General features: G+C 39.1%; 2 protein-coding genes across 2 annotated transcripts in view; both read right to left on the reverse strand.

Annotated features, from left to right (window-relative positions):
• Positions 1 to 318: 318 nt before the first annotated feature.
• Positions 319 to 7,278, reverse strand: akap1a (A kinase (PRKA) anchor protein 1a). The gene is made up of 11 exons (XM_046860454.1): positions 7,069 to 7,278; positions 5,329 to 6,406; positions 5,054 to 5,160; positions 4,838 to 4,964; positions 4,596 to 4,720; positions 3,493 to 3,670; positions 2,393 to 2,543; positions 2,218 to 2,285; positions 2,024 to 2,097; positions 1,741 to 1,800; positions 319 to 927 (listed from the first exon to the last, which is right to left on the reverse strand). Exons 2-11 carry the CDS (start codon positions 6,368 to 6,370, stop codon positions 865 to 867), a joined length of 1,995 nt encoding a protein of 664 aa, XP_046716410.1. The 5' UTR covers positions 6,371 to 6,406; positions 7,069 to 7,278; the 3' UTR covers positions 319 to 864.
• Positions 7,279 to 8,892: 1,614 nt separating this feature from the next.
• Positions 8,893 to 17,722, reverse strand: part of nf1b (neurofibromin 1b) — an 81,654-nt gene continuing 72,824 nt past the window's right edge. Inside the window, exons 52-57 of the mRNA XM_046860614.1 lie at positions 15,373 to 15,497; positions 14,990 to 15,090; positions 14,501 to 14,643; positions 14,055 to 14,101; positions 13,472 to 13,688; positions 8,893 to 12,372 (exon numbers count right to left, since the gene is read on the reverse strand). Of these exons, the coding sequence (XP_046716570.1) occupies positions 12,230 to 12,372; positions 13,472 to 13,688; positions 14,055 to 14,101; positions 14,501 to 14,643; positions 14,990 to 15,090; positions 15,373 to 15,497 (776 nt within the window). The 3' untranslated portion in view covers positions 8,893 to 12,229. The remainder of the gene's footprint in view (positions 12,373 to 13,471; positions 13,689 to 14,054; positions 14,102 to 14,500; positions 14,644 to 14,989; positions 15,091 to 15,372; positions 15,498 to 17,722) is intronic.

Consider the following 17,722-nt stretch of genomic DNA (forward strand, 5'->3'; position numbering starts at 1 on the left):
TTTAAACGTCTGATCGAATTTGTTGTTGCGAATGTCTTCATTGTTGTTGTTCCTCCATTAACTTGTCATTTGCAGAACCTTCATGTTCTGCGCACAGATTTCGAAATACTTCACACAACAGACATGTTCCCGAATGATTAGGACTAAAAATGTAGTCTGTGTGCGTGGGCTTAAACCAAAACTAATAACTACATCATTTATTGTTTAAGCTGTAGCCAAAAACCTTTTTAAAACTGATGTGATTTAAAAAAATAAAAAAATAAATTTTAAAATTTTAAAAAACCCTCGATGGAGTGAAAAGTTACTCCACAAGAAAAGTTTAGCAAGATAACTTTCTTTAATCTGTGCTTTAAATCAGTAGTGTGAAGGCAAAAAGTTCATATTACATTCACATCGTACTTAAGATCTCCCATATATAAAAATGGGAAAAGATGTGCAAGTTTAAAACAAAACAACAACAAAAAAAAAAAAAAAGGGGGTGTTTGCAGTGTCAATAAGTAATTAGATATAATTAGTATATTTACTTTCAGATGTACCTCAGTTATACAAATAAAGCACCACAAAACTTTATAAATTAAAATTTTACATTTACAGAAATATGAATACATGTACCATAATGTGCTACAATCAAACCTTAAGATTGTTTCCCTCTTTTTTTTTTTTTTTTTACATTTTATTTCTCTTTTCCTCCCTCGGGGAAGGTCACATTCATTTCATATGTAACAAAAAGGTAAAGTGCATGAATGCTTGCACAATACAAAGAGCACTGATGAAAATGCATGTGTGCACACCAAAGCCCAGGTGAGCGAAGAGTGAAGACTAAAGGGAGGAGAGGTGAAGTAGACCAGTGCTGTGGCTTCACGATCAGTGGCTGTCCAACCACGAGCAAAGCCCACGCTCCACCAACACTCCATTCACCGAAATCATCTACAACAGCACATAGGAGAGACACGCCGTCTTCATCTTTACTGAGTAAGGATGCAGTGCGATATATAATCATGTATAGAAGAAAACACAATAGAGAACAGAAGATTATGCAGTTTTATTAGAAAACTGCCTTGACATTTAATATTACTGCAATTTTGATTAAAAAAAGATGGGCGTGGATTTAGATATTTGTTAAGATACATTATGTCAAGTAAATTATTATTTTTTTTAATAAATAAATAAAAAACCTCAAAATATATAATCCAAGATTGTTCATTCAGTTTGTGGGGATGCTTCAATACTAATACTGGTATCAGTGTGACACCGTGCTTATAGACCTAGTGTATGCTACGTCTACACTAATCCAGATTCGGCACTCCGTGTCCACACTATAATTTTCAAACGATTCCCAAAAAGTGCTCGTCCTCACCGTCTGAAAACGCGTCTGTTCCTGTACTGCGCACGGGCGAAAAACCGCAAGACGCTTCGACGTGCGTCATTTCCGTCTGGAGTATTTACTTTTTGTTTTCACAGTCCACACCGTGGTGCGGAAAAAAAAAAATGCCGTTTTCAAATGTATCCACTTTGGAGAGACCTTTCAAAAAGCTATGTTTTCGATGACTGAAAACGCAGTCTCAGTGTGGACGGAAGGCCAAATCAGAGAGAAAAATAGGCCTTTTCAAATGAAAACATCAGTGTGGACAATACGCGCGGGATAACACCAGACACCATGTGCCTCGTGTTTGGTTAATACCAATTAGGCTACTCAATTTAATCTCAGTTTTAATTTCTACAAAAAAAATCGATACAAACCTCTTCTTCGTTATGTCGCCACAAGTGCACTAAGGGCAGTCCGTTCTGGCTTCCAGTTACCTAAGAACAGAAACACACATTCTATAAAAAGTAATTAGGAAGCACGTGTGTAGCGCCTACAAAACAGAGACGTTACAAAAATCTAAAATCGCCCTGCAGAATACTGAGAACCTCCGCTATTGATCACAAGGAGAAATAAGTGAACACACTTACCGGTGCTTTATCCGTTTAAAAAGGAGATCAAAAACAAAAAGGAGGAATGTTCAGGATATCGATTCCTCACCTTCATGATTAAAGGAATCCCTCGTGCTACTTCCTCAAGAGCTTCTTTGGCTTCAGCGGAAAACTTCCCCTGTCCTGAGAAATCGAAGGGAAGGGAATTCTGAGGGTTTGTGGATTTGCTGGCAACTTTTTCTACTTAAGAATGAAGGAATAAATGAGAACGTGAGGAATATATGGTATACACTTCTTACATACCTGGCAAAGGCACGATGTTGTCTAGCAAAACTTCAGATGCTTGGAAAGGCAGAGAAACAAAATCGGATCTGCAGAAAATAAGCAACATTTTAGGTGTTTGAAATTCGATCACGGGCTGTAAAAACAAGCCTGAACAGAGGAGGGGGAAAAAAAAAAACTGAAAAAAAGCAATCACCTGATCTGCTTGACCGAAGTGAGGTTAACAGTCACGTAGCCTCCGTAGTCCACGTATCTGATCTGTACAGTGTTGGAGTCTTTATAATGCTGAATAACCTGAGCTCTCCACCAGGCGCCATCAGGAGACGGGGCCGCACATAAAACTCCTGCTGTGATAAAAACAAACTTTCAATTCCATAAAAGTTGAGATGGGTCATTTCTCCAGGTTCTCTCAATCTTTTGATGATATGTACCATCTTTGCAATTTCATGTTTAGGTACGTTATTCCTATATATCGTTTTTGTCCAATTGCTAAAACTCCGCCCATCTTTTGAAAGTCTCTTCCTCTCAGAGGTACGTATTCTATACCCAGTCATGTTACTAATCTGCCCATCAAACTTTTTTTTTTTACCCCAAAATGTTCCTCCAGCTGTGTCTTTTTAGTAACAGTGTCATTGTATTCTGTTTTTATTTCAATTTGAGTGTCCCAACTTTTTTTGGGACTTGAAGTTCATTTGGATCCCACTTCATGTGGAGTTTGGACATTGGACCTCCTTGATTGTTTAAAGGCTCTGGCATGAAGAAGCTGGTGTTGGATCTTTGATGATCACAAATGTTGAGCTATTTTATGAGTTGCTCAGTAGCTCCTGGTTCCACAACCTCAAATGACTGTATAAGACTAGAAAGGACATTACTCACAATCTTACACTCCAGTGTTCATGTTAGTTCTCACTCTCTGCTGTTTTGTATTGTTTTAAAGACTATAATCACACTCTTGATGTCACCCAAATGAGGATGGGTTCCCCTTTTGAGTCTGGTTCCTCTCAAGGTTTCTTCCTCATAACATCTAAGGGAGTTTTTCCTTGTCACAGTCACCATGGCTGTTCATCAGGGATAAACACACATCGTTCACCTTCACCCTTACATCCTGTAAAGCTGCGTTGAGACAATGTCTGTTGTAAAAAACGTGCTATAGAAATAACCTTGACTTGACTTGTACTTTGAAGCAAAAAAAATGACCTATTTGCATATACTGTGTTTATAAAAATAAAAAAAAAAAGGTGAAAGGTGAAAACCCCAACAGAAAAGGTGGACAAAAAGCGTGTCAGCGTGGGATACCTTCCACCGGAGTGGGCAGGCTGGGGCATCCTGAATGACTGTAGCAGAAGAACATCTGCTCTGTGAGAGTGTGCAGGCTGTAATAGGTGGGGTGTGTGTGCTGCTGAACAAACAGGTAGTTTGCTGCCTCCACCCGTGGTACGATGACCTCCACAGATCCATCCTGAGGTAGCAGCAGCTAGATGAAAGCACATACGAAGCGAAATATTGCAAAATTATTCACAAAATAGATTTCTTCAGAATTTGAGGTAAAAGCTGTAATCAAAACCAGGGGTCATCCATGTTTCAAGTGAGTCACCATAAAAAAACAAACAGGGGGGATACAGGCAATAGTATGTGCACTAATTTTTCCCTTTCAGCATGCCAATGCCCCCCTGCACACTGCAAACTCCATTAAGACAATTTGCCAAAATTCGAGGGGAACAACTCGTATGTCCAAAACAAAACTTCGACCTCAACCCGTTAATGGCATGCTGACTGTTTTCAGATTTATTTAGGGGCTTATAAAAGGGGGTAATATATTTTATATTAGCAAAATATTATAATACAGATTCTTATATACAGGGTTCCACAAAAGTCAAACTTGAGACTTTTTAAGACCTTTGTTTTAGCAACTGGGAATAAACCCTAAATACATTTTGCACCAAAGCTGAAAAATAAAATCTGTTTGTCTTTGGTACAATCCAATTGATTCGCTCCAATAACTGAAAGCTGATTGGCTGTTGCATGTTGGTCTCATTTGTTGCAACAAACAAAAATATTGTAGCATTTTAATGAGCATTAGAGGTCGAGGTGCATAGACTTTGGAGAATTAAAACCCATTTTAAATTATTCAAGACCTAGAACAGCAAGTTTAAGACCAGAAGTTTAGATTTTTCAATTTTTATCTTTTTTTTTTTTTTTTCTTTCTTTTTTTTTTTAAGACCCTGCGAAAACCCTGTATATAGAACTGGCAAAAATCAACCTGAGGTTTAGGAGGACACTGCATATAAAAAAAGTAACCTTGTGTCTCCATCCCATAAACAATCAAAGCCTATCATCTCTCCTTCATCTTCATATGCACACATTATTGACAGACGTATGAATAGCAGCCACTTACTTACCCAGGACGTGACGGGTAAAGAATGGACTGCAGCAGGTTGTAAACTGCTCAGCCGGTTGCTCAGATCCAAATCTTTGAACTTTTTCCTGATTAGCGCCAGAGCTTTTTCCACCTGCACCTCAGACCCTGAGCGGAAGAGCCTAGAATTAGAAATTCAGTACTGCCTCCTAGTGGACACAGAGCGCCATTACGCTTGAGAAAAGATTGGTCACCACTGAAGCAACCTGGGGGACGCAAACTCACCCTCTATACGACAGATCTGAAACTCGTACGTGTAAGGAAGAGTAAACACGTAGATCTTCGCGCCAGAACTTTGCTTGAGAGAGCAAACGTACTTCCCTTTCTTTCCGATTATTCGCCCAACGAGATGCTGCCACAAAAAACATATATATAGCACGGAAAAAATCCCATCACTTAAGTGATGAAGATAAACCCGAGTGCAGCTCAGTAGATGCTTACCGCTGGCACCTGGATATTCCACATAGTGTGAGGCGAATTCTTAGCTTGACAGCCTCGATTACTTGTGAACCTGCTCTCTCCGTTCACGCGCTGTCCTCCATTAGAACCTGTAAAGAGCATCTGATAAAACCAACCATCTCAGGCCTCTGACCCCCAACTACCACCCAAAAAAAAAAAAAAAAAAAATCTATTTTACACTATAGAGAATAAATAATTTGTTCAAAAAAGGGCAAAAAAAAAAAAGGGCTGTATCAGTTGTACATTACTGGACTGACCTCTAGAGGTGTCTGACTTTTGTCTCGGGTTTTCTTCATTTTTTCGGGCTAGGTCATGGCAACTTTCGGAAGCTGCTGAACCACTAGTTGACGTCTTCTCCATAGCTGGAGACTTACTCAAAGTTTTCTCTGCATCTCCTCCATCCTCTGAATGGCACGTGCTACAACCCGAATCCTCCCCTGCTGGCGATGTCGGAGGGGGGTCACTCAGACTGTGTTCTAAAGGAACATTTTCCTCTACTGTCTTAGAAAGTGCACAAAGATCTTTCTTAGTGTCCACTGAACTGTTACTCTTGTCGATTTCTTTTTGAAGCTTTGGCTGCTCTTGGCTTTGTGGCGTCACCCTTCGTTCTGCATGACCTTTTCTTTTTAAAATGCCACCGCCAACCGCCGTGATCTCTTCTGTAGCGCCGTTGCTGACCTCGACGACCGGGACGTCGGCTTCACTTAAGCTTGGGCTTCTTTCGCTGCGCTTTTCAGAGACGTTTGTGACTCCGTGTTCGTTGGGGCACACAATTCCTGTGGGCTGCTCTGCAAAAGACTCTGTCTCGATCGCTTTATAATCCGAGTAACCTTCATCTGCATCGTCCACTTTTTCTGGCTCTGTTTCTGGCTTCTCAGCCAGAAGCAGAGACGCTTGAGCTCTGGAAACCTCCCCTTCTGGTTCTGGGCGAATTCCTTTTACAAGTTGTTTAATAGGAGTGGAGGTGAGAATAGCAACTTCTGAGGTGCCAGGCAGGATTGAGAAGTCATCCATGGTACTGCTAAGCTGAGACCAGTGATGGTCAAGATTCTGATCAGCATCAGGTTTATGCTGTGTCTGAATATTCGCATCCTGTGCTGCCAGTGTACTGCCATTCATAGCAGCGCCATGTACAGAGGTATTCTCCACCATACTTTGCTTTCTAGCAGCAGAGGAAACAAACAATTCTTCCTCAGCTGTCTCACATAGGTTCCTCTTCTTCCTAAAGGTGTACCAACACCAGCCGAGCAGAGCAAGTGCTGATAGAGACACAAGAGGCCTAAGAGGAGACTGCAGCATTCTCGAAATCACTGGCACCAGGATTATCTGTCAGAACTACACAAGAAGATCAGAACAGAACTAGTCAGGTGGAAGGTTGGCTGATCAACATACAGAACAACAAGAGTGCAAGAAATGTATTTAAACCTGAAGCACCAACACATTCTTCATCGTTTAACCAGAGTTCATAAATTGCCTAATTATATTGGTAACTAAATTTGTGTTTTAGACCTAAAAATTAATTTAAATAATTGCAGAATCATTAAGAAACAAATGTTTACGGCTCATATCACGTATTACATACCATATCATATAACGTTCTACTAAAACAGTCGAAATCCTAGAGCCGATTCACCAGAGTCTAATTTATGACTCGGCTCTCCAGAGTCGAATCAGGGAGTCGACTCATTCGCGAAGTAATCATTAATAGCTTATATCTATGAATGAAGTCTGGTACAGGTGTGGTATGTTTTTTTTTTGTGTTTTTGTTTACAGGTTTATTAGTACTCAATCTAAATAAACAACTGCTAAAAAATTACCAACGCAAACGTCACTTCTGGTCACAAACAGCCCGAGTTTACCCGCTAATAGCTCGAAACGCAGAATTTCTCAAGTTCCAGATGCAAAGACCCAAATTTACCGGAAAACAACATAAAAAACTAACTATATTTGGTTTACATACAACAATACAACAATAAGAAAACACAGATAAAACTCACCTTAAAACCCGCGACAGCGAACAGTAACTACCCGACACGTCTTACCCTGCTGCTGGCGCACGTGCCGCTAATTATAACGACGGTTATAATTAAGGCTTCTCTACTCTATACACACACACACCACTATCACAGGCTTCTCTACTCTATATACACACACACCACTATCACAGGCTTCTCTACTCTATACACACACACACCACTATCACAGTCTTATATAGTCTATACACACACACACCACTATCACAGTCTTATACAGTCTATACACACACACACCACTATCACAGGCTTCTACTCTATACACACACACACCACTATCACAGGCTTCTACTCTATACACACTCCACTATCACAGGCTTCTCTACTCTATATATACACACACACACACACACACCACTATCACAGGCTTCTACTCTATACACACACACACCACTATCACAGGCTTCTTTACTCTATATACACACACTCCACTATCACAGGCTTCTACTCTATACACACACTCCACTATCACAGGCTTCTACTCTATACACACACACCACTATCACAGGCTTCTTTACTCTATATACACACACACCACTAACACAGGCTTCTCTACTCTATACACACACACTCCACTATCACAGGCTTCTACTCTATATACACACACACACCCCACTATCACAGGCTTCTTTACTCTATACACACACACCCCACTATCACAGGCTTCTACTCTATATACACACACACACCACTATCACAGGCTTCTTTACTCTATATACACACACACACCACTATCACAGGCTTCTCTACTCTATACACACACACACACACCACTATCACAGGCTTCTCCACTCTGTACATACACACACACCACTATTACAGGCTTCTTTACTCTATATACACACACACACACACCATCACAGGCTTCTTTACTCTATATACACACACACACACCACTATCACAGGCTTCTCTACTCTATACACACACACACAAGCACACACACACCACTATTACAGGCTTTTCTACTATATATACACTGCACTATATGTTCATCATGGAGCGGTTTGATATTCAGTAACAAACTCGGAAATGTGTGTGTCTTTATGGAAATTTTCCAAATCATAGGAAGAAATGTAACACTTACCATAATCCCAAATCATGTTCAGTTTATTGTTGTGTTATGCATCAAAGACCTTATGTTCTTTAAACATTTAATATTTTTTAAATTATAAATTATAAAAATGCATATTCAGTTAAATTATTTATATATCGCTGTCTCAAGATAAAGAGGTTCGTTTTTCACATTTTCACAAAAAAATTTAATTTTGAAAATGCCAGATTTACAGAAGTTCCACAACAGATGTAGATGTAACTAAAATATGACAAAAAAAATGACAAGTTGTTCATGAATAAATACAAAATGTAATTTTAAATTAAAAAATTGCTGATTACTTTCCTCTAACAGCATTCTGTGCTTTTATACTATATTTATATTATGGCTGTAATATACTTATGTCTGGATTTTACCCAATTACAGGTCAGAGACAATGTCTTTTGTTTCTATTGTTTCTATATATTGATTCTTTACAATAGTTAGTGTTTACTCTTTACTTTGGTGCAGACCAGTGAATTAAAATTGTATTCTTGTTAGATTATAGTCATTGCATTTTAGGCAAAACTACAATATAAAAAACACCACATTCCTCATATCCTTGTATGTATTGTGATGGAATGTCATATTTTGGGCCTTTGGGTGTCACCATGTAATTTAATTTATTTATTTTTTTTAACCATAAAACAGCTACTCAAATAATCCTAACAATAATAACCAGATAAAGCCGAGGACATCTGGCCAGAAAGTACTTTATTAGTGTAAGAGGTGTAAATCAGAAATCTGATGTTAACTGGAATTTATTATACACCGTGTTTCTGTACAAGTGTCTAAATCCTCCGAGGTTTTACACCCGTGCTGTGAACATGATGGACGTCTCCATTTCTGGTACAGATTCCATTATACATGTACAGCAATGAAGTCTTTTACAAAAAGCTAAATAATACAATATATCATCACATGTATTTACATTGTAGTAAATATACTTTTCTTTCTTTTTTTTTTGTACACAAAACTATTTACAGTCGTGAAGCATAAAAAAAAAAAAAACAGGAAATAGATGGAAAAAAAAGTTTTGCATAACTTCTGCGAATTACACTTTTAATTCGTTAAGGTGTTGTGAAAAAGTCTATGGCTAAACACACACCCTTCACGGTGAGGGCAAAGCCATATTACCTGCATACATTAATGGTTATCTGATTAATACCAATATTCTTAATTTCTTCCCTCCATCTATTTATTGACTTATTTTCCCCCCCACAATCTAAACCTGTGGTTAAAGCTTCATCACAATAATCGGCTCTGATAATGAACACGCATCGACATTATAAGGTCAAGCGAAGGCATTGCCTTCCTATGGCTTAGTCAGAAAAATGTTGTATGTTGACAAGATCAAATAAGTTCTGTAATCTTTCTCCAACACGAAAACCTGCACAGTGGCGCCTGACCTCATTTTCCTCTCCGAATTCATTCATAATCAATAAAAAATTCATTACAAAAAACTTGGCATGACTTAGTGGAAGTGGACAGTGGATAACACGCATACATGCGACATGCGGAGTCGCACTGAGAAGAGCAAATGGATTTGAACGGAAAAAAAAAGTGTAAATAATGAAGTCCTTTGTGTTATAGCGTCTGCCTGAGAAACACATCGGGCCTTCGAACAGAACCCCTGAACTGTACGCAATTTCCTCAGGATTTGAAGCAAGTTCAACTGCAAATGTCTGTAGAATGAATACTTTTAGTACACGAGGCAGAATAAAAGCCACATAGAGTATTATTTGTTCTAAAAAGCCTCTCTGAGACTCAGAAATACAACCATAAAGAAACTAGCAAAGACTTAAAGGTGCAGATTGGATCAGAACTCCCCGTGTGCAAGGAATGTGCATGTGCGAGAAACTGCAAATTCATTGAAAATCAGGAATCGCATAGTCGAACGGATTAAATCAGCACAAAGCACAGCATCGCATTGTTCGTTCTTTTAACTCGGTCAGGGCTCGGACCCTGGGAGCACTAGTTGCGATGCAGGAATGAAACACCAGAACATGGAGGGCAGGGTTTCTTGCATTCCATGATATTTCATGGCTGTCAGAAAATAACGAAAGCGTTACAACTGGCAACTTTTCCCCGCTGAACTACCATGACGTTCTAGCACCCTCGTTTATTATAATACTTGCTAATTAAGAATTGGTCCCAACAATCGAGAGATTAAACACACACACACACACACACACACACACACACACACACACACACACACACACACATGCTAAAAGACTAAAAAATAAATCTTGGATTTAATTTCACCAATATCCGTGACTTTGGTTTTCGAGACATTTGTTTACACATTTCTTACAGGCGATCGTGAGAATCGCATTCCTTCACTTTTTTTTTTTTTTTCCTTTTTTCGAGAGAAACTAATTCAAGTATAGAATCGTTCCAAGTATTAACCAATCCCTGATACTGACAAATCGCTGGAAAAAGTTTTGCTGTATAGATTTTGGTTATGTTTTAACTACTGATGTGTGGAATTGAAATACTAATCTTAATTAAACTACTTGGCTTTCCAGTAAAAAAAAAAAAAGAAAAAGAAAAAAATACATATAAATAAATAAGTCAACGTGCTTTCGATTTATGTATCAAAAACGATGAATGGTTTGATTCGGATTAAGTGCTGTTTTAAGTCAGTAATTTTAGGATCAAAACGTAAGTATCATATAGTGCAATAAGCAATAATCAGAGGGATAAATACATTACAATAAAAAATAAAATAAAAAGATTTTTTAAAATTAAAGGGTTAAACGTTCAGTCAAAACTTTGTCATGAATATCTAGTTGATGTTTTATCTAGAATTAGTTTGACCTGGCAGGAATCAATAGTCACTCAAATAACCACTTTTTACAAACATGGTGAGCAGAAAAAGCCTCTCTAAATATAGCAATTCACCAAATCTTGAAGCGGATGAGCTGCACCAGGAGAAGAGCACATTAGGTTCAGTCCTGTCAGCCAAAAACAGGAATCTGGGAGTAGAGGATTGCCCAAAATGAGACTGCTGAAAACCAGACTGTATCCAGTTTTACTATCCAGCAAGAGTGCCTGCTGTAGCCTCCGGTTCTTGCATTCTGAGCCGCTTTTCTGCTCACCACCACTGTGCAAAAGTGGTTATCATAGTATTCCTGTCAGCTCCAACCAACCCGGCTATACCGCTCTCTGACCTCTTTCATCATCAATATGGTCTTTCCACTTAGTTAACTACTGATCACTGGATGTTTGATGTTTTTCACACCATTTCGTCAGACTAATCTGTATAAAAATCACCTGGAGAGCAACAGTTTCTCAGATCATCTGACACCAACAATCATAAAAAGTGTTAAAGCCTTTCTTTGATCTATCTATTGATTAAAATGTCATTAGCCCTCAAGTGTCCAGAAACAATCCAGGACTGAACACACACACACACACACACACACACACACACACACACACACACACACACACACACACACACACACACTCACAGTAAGTGCAAATTATTCTGTGGATATACAGTCGTGTGTGATGCGTGTGCTAACGGAGCTATTTGATCCCAAATAAAAACAAAAAAACTTTGCTTAAAAAAAGCAGAAAATATGCAGAAATAATCCCTGTGGAGAAAAACTAAAATACATTATAAAACTAAAGAGAGCTAAAACCTGGTTAATACTTTCCATTAAGATCAAAAACAAAAAAGCTCACAAAACAGTCTGCAATTATACATCTCAGTGCTTTTTCCTTTAGATACCTGGTTTAGAATTCAAATAAAAAGCTGCATAAAAAAAAGAAAGTTTATAAACATGAAAATCTCTCCTCAATCACTGACTGGTTCCCCAACATTTGAGAACCTCTTTCCGAGTTCGTCGTCTTTTTTTATTATAATTTTTTTTTAATTATTGATCATTAGGCAAACTATGGCTGAAAATGTGAGGAGGACAATTAAAAAAACAAGTAAAAAAAATACGAGTACGAGGAGCAGAAGGAAAGAGTGTATGTAGAAATGCAGCATGGTGTGTGTGGCCCAGCAGAGGGCCCTGTTCTCATACGATCTTCTTGATGCTTGGCCTCTTGAAGCTGCCAGCACTGCGTTGCTTCTGGACGTGGCTGGCTGAGCCGTGTCTCACGCGTCCACTGGTGGGAACCACAGCACTCGGAGACAACTCCACGTTCTCCTTATCAACACCTGCAGGGCGACAACACGCACCGAGAGAACTGCTTAGAGATGGAGATCAGTGCAAGGAGGAATAATTTAATCACCGCCTCTGACTCCGCCTCACTAATCCTGACCATGATATTGCACCAGGATGAATTTAAAGGCTCAATATAATACCAAAAAAATGCTTGTGAAAGCATAAGATAAAATAATATACTTTCATTCGGATTATTTTGCAAAATATATATAGACTTATTTATATATTATTACATATGGACAAAAGTATCGGGACACCTGACATTTGGTTCTTCACAAAGTGAGCTCCATGATGATCTGCTTTACATGGGGTGGAGTGGAAGATCTCCTGCTATAGAGCTCTGACCCTCAACCTGCTAAACACCTTTAGGATGAATTGGAATGCTGACTGCACCCCAGGCCTCCACACCTCACCTACATGACTTTCCTAACACCCATTCCAAAATCTAGTGGAACATCTAATGAGGTTATTATAACAGCAAACCGCGACTAAATGTGGAATAGGATGTTCAAAAAGCACATACCAACCCATATGGCAATGTGTCCACAAACTTTTGGCCAGATAGTGTCAATTGTATTGTAATGTCCAATATAAAGATCATTCTATATTACTGTATTGTAAAATCCTGCGTAATTTCAAGGCAGAATTCTTTAAGATATAGAAGATAGATCACATTGAGGAGATGTTTCAAGATGACATTAGCGCCAAGTTAATGGTAGGAAACATTTTCATAGCTGCTTGAACAACACTCCCTAAACAAACACAAAGCAATGACCATATTCAAATGAGGCCGATGCAAAACGGATGGCTCAATAGGACGTCCCTGGGTTCAATTGAATAATTTTTTTTTTAAGAAAACAAAAGCCATTTGAATTGTAATGTAAAACAGGGTTTAAAATGCTCTTCATATATATTTTACACTTGAAGCCTCTAAAGCTGTTACTGCAGTCACACTGTGTGGGCTAACAGCAAGAAACAAGAACAGCTGATGCAATTTTTCATGCTGGGTTTTGTGTGTGTGTGTGTGTGTGTGTGTGTGTGTGTGTGTGTGTGTGTGTGTGTGTGTGTGTGTTTGTGTGTCTGCACACTAACCTGCTGAGTGTTGTGAGGTTGCCAGAGAGGTCATGGAGTTTGAGAGGTTGAGGTTGGCAGTGATGCTGAGCTGGCTATGGGCCATCGGTGGATACGGAGACGTGGGTGTCCTCAGCGCCTCCTCGCTGCTTTCCTCATCAATCCCCGGCAGATAGGTGTCGATCAGAGCGTCCAGAAACTTAACGATCAGCTCAGCGTAGTCCGGGATCTGGTTTTGCTGTGGGTGGCAGGAGAAAGGCTGCGCCATCACTCACCAACAAACGTTTGGACGAAATGTTTATCTGTACAGTCAAACTTCTATGGGGGATTTTATGATTAGAATATGAAAAAAAATACAGAAAGTAAATAATTAAATGGGAAAAAATCGTTAAAAAATCATTACACATTTAGTGTGGAAGATAAAAAAAGGAATATAGTAAAACCACTAATAAAACTCTCGTTTTTGGAAATCGTCTGTGTATAAATATATATCGGAGTCATTCAACTTCGTCACCAGTAAAAATAAAGCAGAAGAGGGAATTTTCTAAGACGGGATTAGCTCGGCAACTTCCTGTTTTTTAGGGGAGAAATAACGCCTCGTTACCTTTGAAAAAGGCCCAGCAAATCTCCAGAGTCCATTAAATCCGAAACCTGTGGGTGAGAAAGAAAATGAAGAAGAGGGGTGATGGTGCACCAATATTTCTCTACACTGAAGTGCGTCACTCCAAAAAAAAAAAAAAAAAAGAGACCCATTTACTCAATATTACAGAAATAAAATAATGTGGTATATTATATTTTTTAGTATGTACACTTTTTTGATTTGTGAACTTGATAGTAATGATTACAAATATACAGTATAAATAACAAAAGCTCTGTAACAATAACCCTCTCCCACTGTGATTTGCATTGAATTTAAATATACATAAATCATGTCCAAATCATGTTGTATAAGTCCAGATTAATACCTAAAAGTCATGTCAACTTACAAATGCTTGTACAGTATGATAGAGGATCAGAGTGTGTGTGTGTATGTGTGTGTGTGTGTTTTACTCTGCAGATATGAGGGCTGGTACTGTGGTGGCGACTCCTCGTGATACACCACACTCTGTACGATGCCATGCACGGGGTTCAGCAGGTTCGGGTCCTGGCACATGGACAGCAGAGTGCTGATCTTCGAGTCCAGGAGGTTGTGACTGCAATGTGCGAGCGTCAAATAAAATGAATAAATCTGAGCGATCCTAAAACAAGTTAGCATTACTTTATACAAAGTTGCAATATGTGAAAAGCTTTCAGAGGGATTATTTACGTTAAAAGGATCACTAAATATGTGCTTGGTGTTATTACATCATAAACTTTCAGTCAATCGTGTTCCCGTATGCAAATGTTTCAATTGGGGGAGGGGCTTGCCGGAATGGCATTTTTTTCCAACGTCTGGTTATAGTTGAGTTTTTGGGTTTTTTTGCAGTTTAATGACATTTACTAGTGGAAATGCCACAGAAGGCGTGTTATTATTCACTATGAATCGATTCTTGGACTTACACGACAGGAAAGACTTTTGGAAAGACGACGCTGGCCTCGGCTAGAAACTCGTAGAGAATTCTCTGGGCGAATTCGTCCGTGGTGTTTTTGACCTGAGTTGCCTACAACAGATACACAGACTTTTGATCATGCTCGATTTTAAACACCAAAAATCATCAAATGATTTACAAAAAATTTTATTTGCAATATTCTTTTAAAATGGGGAAGTTGACAGCTTATGAAACCACTTGAAATTGTTTTAAGTAGAGGAACAGAGATGCAGATAAGGAGGCAAAAAAAACAACAGGAAGCAAATATGTTACATGGATCAGCACACAAAAATGCCCAGATAGAGGAACCGATACGAATGATGGTGAAAGTGTGTGAAAAAGATGAGCTCGCACCAGAACAGTGAGAAGAAGCGCCTGGATCTTCGTGTCAGTCAGGACCTCCTCGTCCAGGAGGATGTTGGACTCGGACAGGGAGACCTTCCTCAGGTGGTGGTGGTGTTGAGAGATTCTTTGAGTTTCTGTACAAATAAAACAATATATATTTATAGTATGAGGTTGTATCAAAAAGTTTTGAGACTAATGGTGCTAACTGGTGCTATTCTGACCACGCGAGTTACCACGTCTGCGATTTCATCATGAACAGCGAGTTAGACAGAGCAAACCCGCAACAAAGACGTTTGACACGACATACGTTTGACGTACTGGTCATTCGAGGTGTTTCGGTTTGCACGCGTTCTTCAAGAGCGGAAGAAAATTACTGGAAGACGACGAGAGATCAGGAAGAACTTCAACGAGCTCGACCCCCGAAAATGTCGAAACCATTCGCCAACTTGTGCATGATGATCGTCGGAGAAGAGTCCACATGATCTCACTTTCTCTCCCAACCTACTCGCCATATTTGACTACTTTTGACATCGCCTTCAGCTCAATGGTCGACGTTTCGACACCATTGTGGAGATTAAGAGCGAATAACAAAAGGTGCTTGACACGCTTTGAAAAAGAAGACTTCCAGGACACATTCCAGAAGTGGCGGGAACGCTGGGAGCGCTGAATCGCTGTGCAAGTGTAAATGTTGATAAATAAAATACTTATAATCGGAGTTAGTCCCGTAACTTTCTGATATCACCTCGTACATTTCATCAGAAAATGTACTCACTCACTATAATGTTCGGTGTTTAAAGAACACTTTATTTAGATGTAGATGTCTGCTAAAATTATGCAAATATATGTGCATATGTGTCATGGCCTGGAAAATCCCCCAGACAAAAGGAGACATTTGTGAGTGTTAGTTAAAATCTCATGATGTCCAAAAGTCGAAAGTGAAAAAAATTAAATAATATTGAAAGAGTTTACACCGAGTGAGGCTCAGGAGCATGGTGAACATTTTGAGAACCGGTATCGTGTAGATTTTATTTGACATCGTATGGTAACGTCATAAAATCATACTTCGCTAATGAGATTTTAGACATCTTTGCGCAAGCGGATCGTTTTAGTCATCGTTTTTCCATTTTTAAGATTGAATCTCGCTTTAAGTTGCCAATTGTGTAAAAAAGCAGGTGAAGCTGCATCATCTATATTTTATATCATCCTCATCAGGGATCATAATGGGATTGTAATGAGCTGCCAAACTGCAAAATGCGGGTAAAAAAATCAACCATGGCAGGCAACACTGTCGACTCACTTGCTAAAATGGAGGCTTACTTACAGTAGGTTTCATAAATTGAGTTTACTCACTTTGCTGGGGAGGTTCTTAAAAACTACAGTCAAGTCATGAGTCATGATGTTATATTAAATACAGCCTCACTGTATAGCATCCGCACATATCTGCCTTACATGTACCTCACTATGCAAAAAATAACAGCGTGCTGGTTCATTTACAGTGAAGCAATAGCAAAGACTCATACTTGCCTAGGGTAACTGACCCCTGTGCAAAAAGTCATCAAAGGAGCACAAGACAGGAAGTTTTACTATCAAGGTGCAAACTGGTAATAAGGGATGTGTGTGTCTTTGTTAATCTGATTTGTTTTAGCTAAAAGTAGCTGGTGAGTGAGAAGCTTCATTTTAAAACCTGATCATCACCATCACCTGATCATTGTGATCAGTTTATTGGGGAAAACCTTAAAGTAAAAACAAAACAAACAAATCAACTTGTTCTGCTTGCCAATCACAGCATAACAGTGCTCAGATATATGGTGAAGTTTTGATCCTTTCAACAGATATAGAAAAATGTACACTATATGGACAAAAGTATTGGGACACCTCACGTTTCCAGCCATATGTATTTTTTCCTCAAATTGTTCCATAAAGTTAGAGGGACACAATTGTATAAAATGCAGTAGGAGACCCAAAACTGTTCCAGCATGGCAATGCTCCTGTGCACAAAGCCATCCCCATGAAGATGTGCCTTACATAAGTTGGAGTGGAAGATCTCCTGCTATGGAGGTCTGGCCTTAACCCTATTGAACACATTTGGAATGAATTGGAACACTGACTGCACCCCAGGCCTCCTCACCTCACCTACATCAGTACCTGACTTTACACTCTTGTGTATGAATGATCACAGATCTCCACAAACCCACTCCAAAATCTAGTGGAACATCTTCCCAAAAGAGTAGAGCTCATTATAACAGCTAATGGGGAATGATTGTGGAATGGGATGTTCAAAAAGCACATACGAATCTTATGCTCAGGTGTCCACAAACATTCGTTCACATATTGTATCTGAAATCTTAAAACTATGTGC

This window comes from Silurus meridionalis, chromosome 11 (genome assembly GCF_014805685.1).
Source record: "Silurus meridionalis isolate SWU-2019-XX chromosome 11, ASM1480568v1, whole genome shotgun sequence".
In the NCBI taxonomy this organism is placed as follows: domain Eukaryota; kingdom Metazoa; phylum Chordata; class Actinopteri; order Siluriformes; family Siluridae; genus Silurus; species Silurus meridionalis.

Coding starts and splice junctions, on each gene's coding strand:
- akap1a (XM_046860454.1), bottom strand. CDS start 6,370: ATGCTGCAGTCTCCTCTTAGGCCTCTTGTGTCTCTATCAGCACTTGCT. Junction 4,965..5,053: donor GGAATATCCAGGTGCCAGCG/GTAAGCATCTAC, acceptor TTTTTGTGGCAG/CATCTCGTTGGGCGAATAAT. Junction 2,286..2,392: donor ACTTCGGTCAAGCAGATCAG/GTGATTGCTTTT, acceptor TATTTTCTGCAG/ATCCGATTTTGTTTCTCTGC.